This window comes from Protopterus annectens, chromosome 9.part0 (genome assembly GCF_019279795.1).
Source record: "Protopterus annectens isolate FY-2018-M chromosome 9.part0, PAN1.0, whole genome shotgun sequence".
Classification (NCBI taxonomy): Eukaryota; Metazoa; Chordata; order Ceratodontiformes; family Protopteridae; genus Protopterus; species Protopterus annectens.
In genome coordinates this window covers 1,510,056,246-1,510,072,067 of record NC_056743.1, presented here as the reverse complement: position 1 = coordinate 1,510,072,067, position 15,822 = coordinate 1,510,056,246, and the positions used below count along the sequence as shown (strand labels likewise).

Here is a 15,822-nt window from a genome sequence, read left to right as displayed (position 1 = left end):
GGAAGGGTCATAGGGAAGAAGTGGTCAAAAACAAGCTCAAAACTGGTAACTAACACTGAAAACAACTACTGCAGAGCAAACAGGGTGCAACCACAATTGTCCACTTTATTAGTGGACAAGGATTAAGCGCTTTCATAAAGAATGTAACAAAACTTCTTCAGAATCACAATCTCTTCACAAAACCCCTTTTAAATAACCCTCCAAATAAATCACGACTAAAAACACAAGTAAAACTCATCCCTTTAAATAAGTTCTCCCTACTGGTTGACTGAATGAGTGAAAACATATTGAGTGATAAACTATATCATGTAAAAAAAGTCTATACATAATACATCAACCTTAAAACACTAGCAAATCGATGTATCATTTACATTTACCCCCGGTGATACAGTGGCATTTAGCTTCAACTGCCACTGCAATTCTTTACGGTCTACTAAATCATGCCATGGCCCTCCTAATGGATTGTTGTGTACTATATCAATACCAAAAAATAAAAATTCATGATCAGGATTTTTCTCCACATGACAGAGTGAATTACCTCTCTTTTTATTTTTAACTAACTGTACCCGGCCATGCGTTGCTGTGGCTCAGTCTGGTTAAATGGAAAAAAAAAGAAAAAAGAGAAAGCGCACGTTTCTAATATGTTTAATTTCACAATGCTTGTGGGTATACAATATTTTTTGTTGTTCCATTGTCTGTGCAGATATAGATAGTCTGGTTTGCCGACTATAGAACACGCAACATATAATTATCCATGTGAGAAGCAATCTGTGTGTAGATCTAAACCGCACAATTCTAATGATTGGCCCTGAGCTTTGTTGATGGTGATTGCAAACGCCAATCGAATTGGGAATTGCAATATTTTTAATGTCATTTAAATATTCATAAATTCTCTCTTTAATCTGGCGAAAAGTCTTTCCTGCATAAAAACTTGAACATTTTTTTTTTTACATAGGGCCAAATACACTATACCTGTTGACTTGCAAGTACAATGAAATGTAGCTTGTACTAATTTATCATATACCTTTGCCTCGCTTTTTCCTAAAATGTATGGGCATTGACTACAAGGTCCCACATTTATATGTCCCACTTCTTTTCACTTACTGTTCTACCTTGTGTTTTTTTACTTTCTAACAAATGTTTTAAATACCTAGCTCACCTATATACAATACGCGGTCCATCTCCGAGGACTTTCATAATTCCTTCAAATGCTTTGAAAATAATGCAATTATTACTTAAAAGTCTCTGAATGCATTCATGTAAGTATGTTGTAATAAATGAAAAAGTGAAGTTTTTAATCTTCTCCACTTAGCTTGAATTTTTGTTCAGTAACAATATAGGTTTAATAACACTGTCTTCCTTTAGTGGAAATTTCACAATAAAATATTTATCAAATCCAAAGGGTAACTCCTAGCCACAAACATTTATCTTAATCTCTTGCATTCACTTTTAAGGTGTTATCATCCGATATCATACGGGCTAGACTCACATATTGACCTTTTATTATCCCTTTTTTTTTGATGAGCTGGGTGACTACTGTAGTGCAACAAATTGTTAATATGTGGCCTTCTTAAAAATAGTGCTCTGGAGGACTTTACTGTCGTCCTTAACCACCAACACATCCAGACAGCAACACATCCAAATAGCTAATCTCAGTCCCACTGTATTTGTAAGTGAACACTAAAAAAATAATGGTAGAGTGCAAACAATCTATGAATTTATTGGTCCCTATTTCTTTTTGGCCCCAGGCAATAAATATAAATCACCAAGGAAGGACGGTAGCATTGTTAAAATTAAAATGTTTCTCCCATTGTAAATAATACTATGTTCACAAGTACAGGGGTGCAACTAACGCCAATCGCCATTCCCTTTTGATAGAAAAACTGTCCATCAAGATGAACAAAATTATTCTTCAATAATATGTCCAGGAAAGTGTCAAGTACATTTTTTTCGTTTGAACTAAAAACCCCCGATTCATAAAAAATCATGAACATCTCCATTCCTTTATCTTGGGGTTTACATAAAAGTCCAAGAATCCTCGACAATATGTGAATAATTGCATAACAACTTTTGTACCTTTTTATCTATGTATACAGCCATGGGATGCATAATAGAGGTTCTAGCACTGACAATAGGTCTCATTGGCGGATCTGTCAAACACTTGTGAATTTCAGGAATGCCAAATATGGGCAAAACAATTGGGAATTAACTTGTGAAGAGATTGTGCAATTCTGAAGAAATTTTGTTACATTCTTTACGAAAGCGCTTAATCTTTGTCTAATAAAGTGGACAATTGTGGTTGCACCCTGTTTGCTCTGCAAGAAGTGGTCAAAGTTTGGGATAGAAGGTTTAACTAAGACAAAATTAATACCAGCTACATGGTACAGGAGTGTTATATCGGTGATTAAGGCTCTTTGCAGATAGTTTCAACCAACTTGTGAGTTGGTACAGCAACATCAGTTCCCATGGAGGCATTACAGGGCTAGATATTTGGGGGTTTGATTGTCTAGTAACCCCAACCATTCTCAGCAGAAAACTTAGAATGAAGTTTAAGAACATGTTAAGGAAGCTTAGGGACTGGAAATCCTTTCCTATGGGGGTTTGGGTTAGAGAATACAAGCTATAAAAATGTTCATAGTTCCTCAAATCTTGTATACTGCCCAGGCATTTGACTATGACCCGGTTCAGAAGTACTTGAATCTTACCGAGTGGGAAATTGTTGGCAGAACTCTAGTCCCAGGGTAAAGTGGCAGACATTGGTACTCCCAACAGAAATGGAGGGAGGGGAGCTGGAGATACCCTGAAGAAAATTTATTACATATTGAATCCACATTGATTCCAAATGGAAACGTGTCTTTTCAGTGGGATGAAGCAGAATTACTACTACAGAACCAGGAAATACATGGACAAATATAAAGCAACACACAGAAGAAACAGAAGGAGGCAAAATGCTAGCATGGGGATTGTTAAAGAATAAACAAATACATCATATAAAAAGGATCATAAGACAGAATTAAAAAGAAGGAAGGAACAGAGACAGGCTGGAAACACAAACTCATCTTAGAGGATAGGAGGGGAAGAGCGCATAAGATGATTTTACTCAACGATAGAGCAAGACGGGTACAGTAATGTCAGAAAAATGGGAGAAAATGCCCGATACCTTGGTATGCAATAAAAGTCTGAAAGTGGAAGTGCTTGCACAACTATTTTGCATTCTCCAGAGAGACTGAAAAACAGGTTCCTGGAGATGAAGACAGATGTTGCAGATGCAAGTCCAACAGCTTGGACACTTTGGGCATTCCAGTAAAATGTCTCCCAAGGGGTTTCAGAGAGAATCTCCAACATACATTGCAAGAGATAGGTGAAATGGAATGACAGCAAAATGAGGAGTACTTACTTATGGAGATGGATTATTTATTTAAGTTTGATGACTGGGGAAGTCCACTGGGCCAAGAAGAGCCCATTTTCAGTGGAAGCCCCGTGAGAAAATCTCCACAATAATTGCAAGTTACATTTCACATGTTACAAAAGGACACAGCTAATTAAGTATTTACAGAGAAGCTCCATGACATTTGCAATTGGCTTATCACAATGTTACAAAAACAAAAAGACATAATTCAATACAGAAATTTCAACATTTACATAAAGTGAATATTTTTGTTATAAACTCAATTGTAGATTTAACATTTCAAAATATACAGCTACTAGCCATTAGTAGGTTAGGAAAATATTATGTATGGAGAGGGAAATAGTATATTTGAGACTAGAGAGTATAATACAATAGATACTAGAGAGAAAATTAGTTTTAAGTAGGGGAGGGATTGTTTTGGGTGGGATGAAGTAATAGTAGAGGTAGTTGGATGAGTCAGTGCAAGGTGGAATGAGGGGAGGTTAAGTGGGAGTGTGGCAAGGGCATTCCCATTTGGAAGAAAGATGAGAGAGTAGTCGAGATTTGAAATTTGTATGGTTAGGTAGGTTGCGTAGGTGTGTAGGGAGAGTTTTCCACTGTTTAGCTAAATGAGTGGAACAGCAGTAGATGGCCAGGAGGTCGTGCAGGTTTGTGGACCTGAAGGGGCTTTTGGTTTTTGGATCCGAGTGAGCGGTTGGGAATGTATGGATTTAAGGAAGTAGCAAGAGGTGGGCAGTTGGCAGGTTTAAAGATGAGCTTGTGGGCAATGGTGAGTTGTAGGTAACTGAGTTAGTTAAGAAGTTCAAGCCAGTTGAGGATGAGGAGGGAGTGGCAATGGTGGGAAAAGTTTTTTGAATTGGTTGCAAATTTGGATATCTTGTGGTAGCAGGAATCAAGTTGGACCGAAGGCCAAGATGGAAATTGGTGAAAAGAGGGGCACCATACATAAGGGAGGGGAGTAGGAAGGTGGATGAAAGAGTTTGATGGGTAGAGGGGCTTAGGAAGTGGTTGTGCCTGTAGGAGACAACTTTTGGTGGATTTTCTTGACTGTGGAGTGGATGTGGGTGTCAGATTTTAGTTCTTCAATAATGATGCCAAGAAGCTTGGTGTTGGGAACAATTTCAAGGAGGGTGTTTTGGCTCTGTATGGTGAATGTGGATTTGTCAATGGAGTTTTTGGTAGGGGAATAAAACAGTTTGGTTTTATTTGCATTTAGTGCCAGATGGTTAGACTGCATCCAGGTTTCTGTTTTGGAGAAGGCTAGTTGGGTTTTTGCTAGGAGCTTGGAGGGGGAGAAGGCACAGCAGATGACTGTTGAGTCATCTACATACTGGATGATAGACGAGTCTGGAATGGATTGCTGAAATTTGTTAATTAATAGGTTGAAGAGAAGAGGGCCAAGAACAGAACCTTGTGGGACACCTGTGGATGTGGGAAGGAAGGGAGAGGTTGAAGTTTTCCATTGGACAGCTTATTGGCAATTGGACAAGTAGCTAGAAAACCAGGCGATGGTGGTGGGAGAGAGATGTAGGGTGGAGAGGTGGGATATAAGTAGGGTGTGTGAGATGGTGTCAAAGGCCTTTGACAGATCTAGGAATAGTATGGATATGAACTTGCCTGAGTCGCGTTTGAGGTTTATGGTTTCAAGAAGGAAAAAGAAGAGCATTCATGGTGCTGTGGCCAGGGTGGAAGCCGTGTTGGGTGGGGGAGAGGAGATTGTTTAGTGTTAGGTGTGCCATGAGTTGTGCTTGCATTGTTTTCTCTAGTATTTTAGAAAGAGGGGAAAGGATGGAAATAGGCCTGAAGTTGGTGGTATCAGTATTTTTGCCACCTTTGTGGAGGGGAAGATCAAAGGGATGTATGATTCTTGTAAGATCCATTTATAAGAAGAGAGATGGGATACACAATGCTGTCTGCAGATTGTTTGAGGAAGGTGGGTGGAAGGTTGTTTGGTGCACTGCAACAGGGTTTGAGTTTGAGGAGAAGTATTTTTATAGTGCTTGCGAGGATGGGCTTGAGGCAGAAGGATGTGGAGGAAGGTTGATGATTGGGGTGGTGGTGGAGCAGGGGGTGGGAAGGAGGCTGATAGTTTAGCTATACAGTCTATGAAGAATGAGTTGAACTGGCTGGCTGTTTCAAAGTTGGAGAGGTTGGGGTCTGGGCAGGGGTTTTCTTTGTTGCCAGGATGCAGCATGGATGAGATGGAGCCCCAGAATTTTTTGGGCTTTGTTGAGTGCAAGGACTGGAGTTTGGTGTAGTGGGCTTTGCGGTCTTTAATTATTAGTTTTTTTTGCAGAGTTTCGTAGTTGCTTATACTCTAGGAGCGTGTTGGGGTTTTATGTTTTTGATATTGTTTCCATTTTTTTCTCCCTTTGGTGCAAGGCTAGTTTAGTATTTCTTGATAACCATGGGTAGGGATTCGTTTTGATGTGTTTGGTTTGGGGGGGGGGGCGGCTTGCTGACTGAGAAGGGTTAGGAATGAGTGGTTAAAGTAGGAAATGGCATATAGAAGAAGAGTTTTTAGAGGGGACCAGTCAGTATGCTTTAAGCATTCAGAGAAAGTTCGAGGGTTGAAAGAGGAGAGGTTGCAGATTTGGATGTAGTGGTGTTTATGCAGTGGAGATGGGAGACTGTCAGCGAAGGCTGGTAGGTGATCACCGAGAGGATCAGGTAATGTTCCGGCTTTGGTGATAAAGTTTGGGTGAGTTGTTAGGATCCAGTCAATGATGGTACCAGAGGTACCAGCTTTATTTGATCTGGCTGGAGATTGTATTAGTTGGGAGAAGTTGTACAGGTTGATTGTGTGGGATGAGGCTTCAGAGTTAATAGTACTCCAGTTGATGTTGGTATTACCGAGTGTATAGGTTTCATTTTTTATATTGGAGGAGAACCAAGACAAGATATTTTCAAGAGTTTTGATACTATCACCAGGTGGAATATAGAGGGCAGCGATACTTGTGGTGGTTTATTTTTAGTAAACCTATTATAAATTTCAGCTTTGTCAAAGGCTGGTATTTTATTGGAGTAGGGAGTTTACGGTATGGGAGGTGAGGTAGATTACTGCTACTCCACCTCCTTTTTTTGGGCTCTGTCATTGCGAATGATTTGGAAACCTGGTGGTAGGATTTTGCTATCTTTTATATAGGTTTTCAGCCAGGTTTCACAAACAGCGGTAATGTCGGGGTGGTTATGGGAGAGCCAGGCATGGAGGTTAGGGATTTTGTTTTTTTTAGGCTTTGTGCATTAAGTGTTGTAAGGCGAATAGACTTAGTTTGTGTGATGAGTGGAGGGTTTGGTGAGACTGATGTTAGAGATGGGTCCAGGGTTGAGGTGGATGTCGCTGGCTAGCGAGAGAGAGAGAGAGAGATGTGGTGGAGCAAAAAAGTGAGGCAGTGTGTTGTGCAAGGGTAGCATGGGTTGTGTGAGAGCAGTGACTTTCTGGTACCACATTTAAGAGGGGAGTACGGGGGGTTTGGGTTGGGAGCAGTTTTGGTTTGAAGAAATAGATTGGGTTAGAGGTAAAGAGTTCATGTGAGATGGATGAGTAGGATGGGAAGTGAGGCTGATGGTAAGTCATAGTGGAGTGTGTGAGAGAGTTATGACAAGGGTTGGAAAAAAGTGTAAGATAGATAAGAGAAGAGAGAGATTAGTAGGGCAAATGGAGTTACAGGGAGAGATGTTATGTAGAGCATTGTAGGAGGGGTGGATATTTGGGGTGATGCAGATCTACAGCTGGGTGAGGTTTGGCTTAGGTGTGTTGTGATTGGAGGGGTGTTGGGTGGGGGGAGTCAGCAGATGTATAAAAGTACAAGTAGTGAGGGGTGGGGGAGTGGATTGAGCCCAAAGAGCGAATGGAGCGGGCTACACCTTCTGAGAGGAGCAGCAGTCACCAAACAGAAGTGTTGGGTGGGGAGGAGTCAGGGAATGTATAAAAGTATAAGTAGTGGGGGGTGGGATTTTGGGGGCAGGTTAGGGGAGCGGAGTGAGCCCAAAGGGCGAACGGAGCGGGTTACACCTTCTGGGAGGAGCAGCAGTTGCCAAACAGAAAATCAGCAAGAAGGTTAGCAGCTACAGAAATGGGTCAGCCTATCATTTTGGTTTGAATGTTACCTGTGTTACTATTTATGCACCAATGGTGAGCTGCAGTTCACTGAGATGTAGGAAAATAAGGAGGAGCAGCAGTCTCCGTGAGAAGGTTAGCAACTGCAGAAATAGGGCAACCTATCGTTTTGGCTTGAATGTTACCGTTTTGTTTGTTATGCACCAATGGGGAGCTGCAGTTCACCAAGAAGTAGGAAAATAATATAGTTATGCCAGGGGTTTTAGAAAGGGAAATGCAGTAACTGCACACTACTGAGGGATGCCCGTTGGACAGACAGAAATAGAGTGTAGTCAGGCAGAGGTTTTCAGTACTTAAAAATGGTGCTGCAGCTCAGGGGAGGAATACGTAAACTCTCAAGAGGAGAGGGAGGGAATAGACAGGATTGACAGGACTGGGAAGCTTACAATAAGATGTTAGGAGACTGGGGGGTGGCTAAGAGCCAGGGCTTGGAGAAAGCAGGTTTGACAGGGCTAGGAAACTTACACTAGAATTATGTTAGGAGAACAAGAAAAATGGGGGGAGGCTACAGACTAGGACTTGGAGAAAGCTGTGAGAAGAGAAAAAAAAATCAACCAGCTAGTCCAGGTCAGTACCTAAAAGGTGTCAGTTTATCTGTGTGAATTCAAAAGCAGATTTTGTAGAGCATCAGGGAAGTAGAATATAACATAAATGTAAAGCTTTGGGAAACTGTATATATTTGTTACAATAAACAGGAGAATAAAATATAAGAATATAAATGAAATACCATATACAAATAAAATACAAAAATATACAATAAATGCAAAGCTTTGGAAAAATGTATAAATTTGTTACAGTAAATGGGAGGGAAAAGGGGGAGGGGTCCAATAGTGTGCACAGCAGAAGAATCAGGAGGAGTATCACAGAGAGAAGATTATAATATATCTATACTGCTCACAGTCTGTTGACAAAAGTAGAACTTGCAGTGGCTTTTATTGGTTTATATGGAGTTCCGCTCTCCGTGTTCTTGTATGCAGGCAGTTGCCGCAGCTCAGGGGAGGAATCCTGAGAGTCCTGAGGATTAGGACTGAAACATATCCCAATCTACCACGAGTTTGATGGGACCGATTATAATATTGGCAGAATAGCCATAATGAAGAGATGGATATCTCCATACACCTTAAGAATAGAGGAAATGGTGATCTTATTGGAAGAGATTAGGACCTGCAATTAGATATGGTTAAAATATCATACTAGTAAACATCCACTCAGAACTGAGTGGAACGGGACAGGAGAAATGTGATGACAAGATAGGAAATAGAGAACAAATGAAAGACGGACCAAACCTGGACCAATGTTGGACTAAAGAGTATAGGTCCAACAATTTCACTTTATAAGGTGGGTAACGTATATCCCTAGGGAAATGCAAGTACAGATTAGGGAATTTAGAAGGTCAACGCAAAGGATGAGGTGGCTTTTAGATTAATGAAACATTTAACATAAAAGTCTTGGATACATCTTATTTCTTCCTTGAAAGAAAAAAAAAAGACAGAATTTCTTTGCCTGAACAAACTTGAGTTAAGAAATCAGTGGATTAAATTAGAAAATGTATCCAAAATGCACCTCAGAACATCTGTAGCCCCATGAAGCAATTCAATTATTTCCAGTACAGTTATCATAGTGAAGTCTTACTCATTTTCAGGGTATTGAAATGATGCAGGAAAAAGCAAACTGAAGAGTAAAAGTCAAATTTCTTTCCTTAATCTTAATTCATATTCAGGTAATTACTGGATGAAAAGCAGCCCACTTATTAAAACTTATCCCAGAGAATCTAGAAAGTTATGGCTTCTGAAACATAGTGCCTCCCAGAATTCCAGCTTAATGTATTTAATTTCTTTCAGAGTTGTTAGGAGTTTGGTATTGCCCAGTTAGAATGAGTTTAAACAATGCAGGAAAAAATGTGACGGACAAGAAAAAAATAATCTGGATGGACTGGGGAGGGCAGAGGGAACAGGGAGTACTAAAAAATGGGCAGAGGGCAATGGGGAAGGTGTCATGAAGCACTTCACTTAGGGGTGGCATTAGGTTAAATGGTGCTCTAAGAGGGAACATACAGAAAAGCAAATGTTATCTGTTGAGACAAGATCATATCTATTCACTAAATTCTTTAACCTATAAGCTAAGCGAAAGCTACTTCCCACCTTAACTTTTGTGTGTCTATAGTGGCATCCCTGCATCCCTCCAACTTGTACCTTCACAGCAAGTCCTGCAACAGTAGCATCCTTAGCACACCATAGGCCCCAAGAGCACTCCCTACAAAAACAAATATTCTCCATGTGATCAGTTTATTTACGATAACCAGACAGGTGGACTGGTACAAAGAGACTTACCTGGATGAAGGCATTTACTGAGAGAGACAGTTACAATATTGTACAATTTTAAACTGTCGAGTGAATGGCACATAGAAAAATTAACATACCGACAATTTAGACAGTGGTAAAAGTATATGCTAGACTGGTACAAAGAGACTTACCTGGATGAAGGCATTTACTGAGAGAGAGTTACAATATTGTACAATTTTAAACTGTCGAGTGAATGGCACATAGAAAAATTAACATACCGACAATTTAGACAGTGGTAAAAGTATATGCTAGACAAGTATGCAGTGTAGTTAGTAGCAGGATAAAAGTATATGCTAGACAAGTATGCAGTGTAGTTAGTAGCAGGATACAAAGGGTGGCTTTCTACAGTTGTCCACATACTACAACAGCTGAAAGCAATTGAGAAAAACAAAAAAAAAAGTGTATCATATTGAGCAGTCACACAAGTATGAGAAGATTATGACAAGTATGCAAGGCTTCAAGAGATGTTACAGAATGCAAAACAGGCAGAGGTAACTGTGTCAAGTAAGAACTATATACAGTGATACACTACAAGCTTGGAAATGGTAATGATGTCTAATGAAATTATGCACGATAATAAAATGCATAATCACAAATGGAAGTTCTATGACTGTGCATGTTTAACTGCATGGGCATAGAGGAATACTGGGCATAGAGGAATACTAGGCTATCAGTCTGCAGACCATTAAAAGCCTAGTCAATAACCAGAGGTCAGAATCAAACCCTGTACCTTGTAAGTGTGAGGTAAAGACCTTAACCAAAAGAAACTGTTACCATTAAAAAAATACAGATTTTTATCTCCTTTTCTACACCTTATCTGGTGGATTCTTGAGTGCCAAAGTAAAAACGATACAGCATACTACAGTATGTACCAAATGAAAGTCTACCAAATGAAAGTCTGATGCATTTCTTGATGTCCATGAATAAAAGATTAATTTATTTTGCATTTGTTTACTGCAGTAGTTCACTGGGCTGTTATGAGCCCATTTTTAGTGGAAGCCCAGGAGAAAAGCTCTCCAACATGAACATAGTGGGGTAGTCATATAAAAACATCAGCTGAAGTTTTACTTTTTTTTTTTTAAGTATATACAACAAAGGTAACATATTTGCCAACTGTTTGAATTACTGGTAAGATAACTAAAGGAGACTCCTTTCAAGTGCTAAGCTCCTAGTAATGTGGTGCATTCCAGCCATTCTATCCATCAATATATAAATGGACGACATCATTGAACTGTCCAATCAGATGAGGAGGCATCTGTGCAACTGTGGAGACAACTGTACTGCACAACTCCCTCAAGTTAAGTTTCTTTCTTGTAATCAGTTTATATGTTTGTTAAATCAGTATTTATTTTATTATTTCCTGTAGTCTGTTGAGCTTGTTGACTAGCTGTGTAGCTGTAATATGGAAAGTACTGCTGTATAAACTGTGTGTGTGTGTGATATATATATATATATATATATATATATATATATGTGTGTTGGGGGGATTATATGGGGCTGTCACATCTCTCAAACTATCTCTCATGTTTGCTTTTTGGATTTGTTTCCTATAATGTGTTCTGACAAACTATTAAACGAGTCAGTCTCTGAAGAATGACATATCTGAGCTTCAAAATTCATACGTTTCAGAAAAAATCCATGCCATTGTAAAACCTGTCATTCTGGAAAGTTTGTAGTTATGTATGGGCAGTATATTTAAAATCTGCCTCAGATTTTGGCTTTTTCTCTGTTTTGTTGGTTTATCCCAGATTCATGAACCAAAACTTGAGAACTACTGCATATTATTCATAGCACTGAGCAGAAATAAACTTTTTTTTCATTTATCTGATCACAGTCGGACATTTTAGTTGTATACTGTCAGTAAAACTGCTCAAACTACCGGCCACATATGTGGGAGTGTATGTCTGTGTTATGTGCAGGTGTGGTTACAAAGGGATGCTTCTCAACTGTTCCCAGTTTTGTAGAATGCTCCTGATTTCAAGTCACATTTTAAGTTGTTCATTGTAAAATTGGACAGCACTTAGTAAATGACAACAGGCATTTGACTTTCAGATTTTGTTTGTCTTGGGCTGCACTGCACATTTCTGACAACACTGAGAAGAACTACATTACTGTGACACTTACATGTGTATTTATTTACTTCATCACAATGAAGAATAAAGTAGTGAAGTTGCTTTTATTGCTGGGACACATCTTTATCTATGCCTGTGTAATATATGTGCGAACAAATGTGTATATGGACATGAGTGAGTATGTATGTGTGTAAGTGACAGTTATAATGGGCTGCTCATACCTCTTAATTGTATATGATTTTGTCTCATATTTTTGATCAGTTCCTCTATACGAGTGTATTAAAAATAAACACCTAAAATGTCGATTAAAAAAAAAAGCTAACATGTTAATACACATGCTCCAAGAGAACCCCACAGCACACAAAACAAAAACAGTTTTTTTTTTTTTTTTTTTGCAAGAGAGGGGTGCAAGCCTTCCTACACCCCTACTACTTATACATATATTCCAATTTCAAGATGGAGCAATACTACGGAAAGGGCATATTCCCCAACCCCAATACTGTAGAGCTCTTGCCTTACCATCTGTTTTGACTAAACTGCTTAAGACATTAAACACCCAATACCAAGAATAAACCATACTGAAACTCGTATCAAGGACAGAGAACATCTGCCACAGAATGTGGCCATTTCTAGTCAATATGAAACCAAGTACTGAAAATGCCAATTGGTGATATACTTGGATGAAGTCATGACAGCAGGTGCTCATGGGTCACTTTACAGTCTCCTTAAAGTCTCCTATTTGATGTACATTATGGTTGAAAAGATGAAGACTAAATATGTTAAGACTTGATAAATAAATATACAGCAAACAGATCACTTTTCTCTTTACACCAAATTTTGGCTGGAAGTTTTGCTCCACCCCCAAAATTGGTGGTTTTGTAAGAAAAGGCAATAGGTTACCCTTAACATTACAGATAATTTACTTCAGAAAATATACCTCAATTCACATTCTGGTATTCTGTCAACATCTCAAGGGAACAATACTTGCATTTTAAAAACTGTCACCAGTTTTTCTCGGTTTATCTCAGATTTTGAAGGTAAAGAGATTATGTGCTTTGTAATGCAGTCTAACATTACTAGGATACAGAACAGTAATTTAAACATCCTGACATAAAACAACCAGGTAAAGAACTAGGGCAGTCTGAAGCCCTGACACAAATCTTGACACTTCCACTGTCACTGATTTTGCTCTGTCCCTCAAACATTTGCATATTCCTGGTACATCACTGAGGGTCAGCCACCAAACAATACCAGACATTATAGTCTCAGGTTTCTTATTCTTCATTAAGATGAACGTTAATGAATAACCTGATAATTTATCAGCCAAGTAAATAAAAGCTACAGTTCAAATTGTCCCTGGTTTGAGTTTTTGTCAGAGATATGTGGAAAAAAAAAATCAAGGGGTATTAATATCAGTAGACAGTAGCAGTTTACTAATAAAATCAGAGACAAAGACACATAGCAAGGAACAGCAGTACTAGCACTTAATCTATAACAGCTGTAGTTTGCTGGCAATGATTATTTTCTCAAGAAAAGTGAAAAGGGGTTAAATCAGGGACAGCTAAAAGAAAGCAAAAGGCAATATTACACAGTGAATTTTATAGCATAGATTACTAAAACACCTACCACACGTACAACATACAGGAATATTGGCTAAAATCTTTACAGCACCAGCGCATACCAGCGTGAGATGATGCAAATTCAGCTACTTAATTAAAGAGGAAACGACTGTAACGCAAAGCTCCCACTTACTACCGACCAGAGTTCCCATTTCTGAGTTAATTCTGTATTTCATAACAGAACACGCAGCGGTCTTATACTATAGAAAAAGCGAGAAAAAAACATAATTTTACACGTACCAACATGAGCAACTGCACAGTAGTGGTACCGTACCCAAAAACTTTAAAAGTCGGTTTCACGGGTTACTGTAAACTTAACCATAACTGCAGCTTTCCTTCACCCTCAGGACACACACTAATCCTCACAGTAATACGTAATGACACTTCCAAGTTACCAGGGTAACTATTTCCGTGCAGCGGGCACAGACACTTACCATAGCGCAAGCCTCTCTTTCGGATACCGCAGTCGCTCAATACAGCCCAGGACGTAAGGTAGCGATGGTGCAGCGTTCCGGGCAACCAAAGCAATGACGACCCGAGGCTGCAACAAGCGGGACTCCGGGCTCCAGCGCTCCTCGGGGAAATAGGCAAAAGAAGGAGCAACGACTAGGCAACCAAAAAACAGCAAGACTTCCACCGACATGGCTGCCCGTAGTATTACGAAAAACCAAGGCAATTCGCTAAACACATAAAAAACCTACACGTAGCGGACACTGATTAGGGTAACGGGAAGGGCTATCTGGGGAGGTGCTTCTAACATCAAGACCACCTCTGAAGTACAGAGTAAGTGGAGGATACGCCAGCAGCAGAAAGCGTCGGGTTTGGCTAGGCCAGCAGGAGGGGCTTGGTTGGACGGTGTATTTTACTGGATTGTTCTTAGGGAAGAAGTTTGCAATGCCAGTTCAGGATAATTTTACATAGTTATGTAAGGATATTCCTGTTGATTGGAAAACGTGTTTTACAAAAAGCACGTTACTTTTTTATTCCAGTCAGTTTTTAGTTTTGACTGTTGGCGGTTTCTGCAATAGGGCAAAAGATAGGGCAGCGGTTCAAAACTGTGATTCTGATTTTGTGAGATGGAAGGTAAATAAATTATGTTCTGGTACTACTGAAGAGTGCGGTCAGAAAAAAAAATCAGTTTTATACGCAAAATTTAATTTTGTCAAGGGTGTAGTGTAGTCGTATGTAGTCCATGTATTCCCAACTGGAAAGTCATAACCGATCTGAGAGTCCTTGAAGACTGAATACATTGTTTGTTTTTCTGAACATCTGTTGGAAACATACCATCATAGAGTCCAAAACGTATAAAGCATGAGTCGAGCGCTACATTTTCGGAGTCAGGGATATACATGTACAACACTTTTTTTTTTATGATTGCACAGTCTACAGCTGAATGTGATGCACACATTTCTTAAATTTAAACGCATCAGTATTTGTAAAATGTATACATTCATTCTCCACTAATTCGTTTAATCCAGAAATTAGTATCCCACTCCTATGAGCTGACGTCTGTTCCACCACTCAATGGATCTAAGGTAGTGAAACTGATCCATCAGACCTCTGAAACTGTCCAGATTGTCGTACAATGTCCAGATATTTTGCCTCATATTTTGGTCTGTTTCTCATAACATCTGTGGTTTTCTCGCAAATCAATAAGATGATCAGAGGACTGAAATCACTAAATAATGACATACATTTAAGTTCAGGAATCTATATTTTTTCAGAAAAATGCATGCTAAAACAAACCCTTTCATTCTATCAATTTTCTAAGCTTGTAAGAGGAATATTTAAAGTCTGTTCCTATTTTTGGGCCTTTGACCCCTCCCCCATTATCTCAAGCTTCGTCCAGATTTCTTGCAGTAAGAGGTTGATAGGTATGACACATATACACATACACACCACTTATAGGCACACATGAGAGGGATACTAGCTGCTTCACTCACCTATAGCACATCTTTGGGATAGAACCGAAGCACCCAGTAAAACCCCTTTGCATACTGGAAAACATGCAGAACCTTTACAAAAGTCATCCAATCGAGAACCAAACTGAAGAACCAAGTGTGAGGCACAAGCACTAACCATTTAACTTTTGAACTGCCAAAGATATGTGCATCTTGTTTTTAAATGTTTGGGTATGGGTAGTCGCACATCAAGTGCACCTTGGGCCCTGGGCAATTTTCAAAACATGGACCCCCACCCCACACACACACTTTTTTTAAGACCATGCATAAATGCTCATGTACTTTTGGATTCACCTTCC

The 15,822-nt window shown here is 39.4% G+C and overlaps 1 protein-coding gene across 2 annotated transcripts in view; it reads right to left on the bottom strand.

The window, feature by feature from the left end:
- COLGALT1 (collagen beta(1-O)galactosyltransferase 1) overlaps positions 1-14,410 on the bottom strand; it is a 1,137,248-nt gene extending 1,122,838 nt beyond the window's left edge. Inside the window, exon 1 of one of the 2 annotated variants that reach the window (XM_044084453.1) lies at positions 13,997-14,410. In XM_044084453.1, coding sequence (XP_043940388.1) covers positions 13,997-14,205 — 209 coding nt within the window. In that variant the 5' untranslated portion in view covers positions 14,206-14,410. Of the gene's footprint in view, positions 1-13,802; positions 13,823-13,996 lie in introns of those variants that run through there. The other variant, XM_044084454.1, reaches the window with a different exon arrangement.
- Between the last annotated feature and the right edge of the window lie 1,412 nt (positions 14,411-15,822).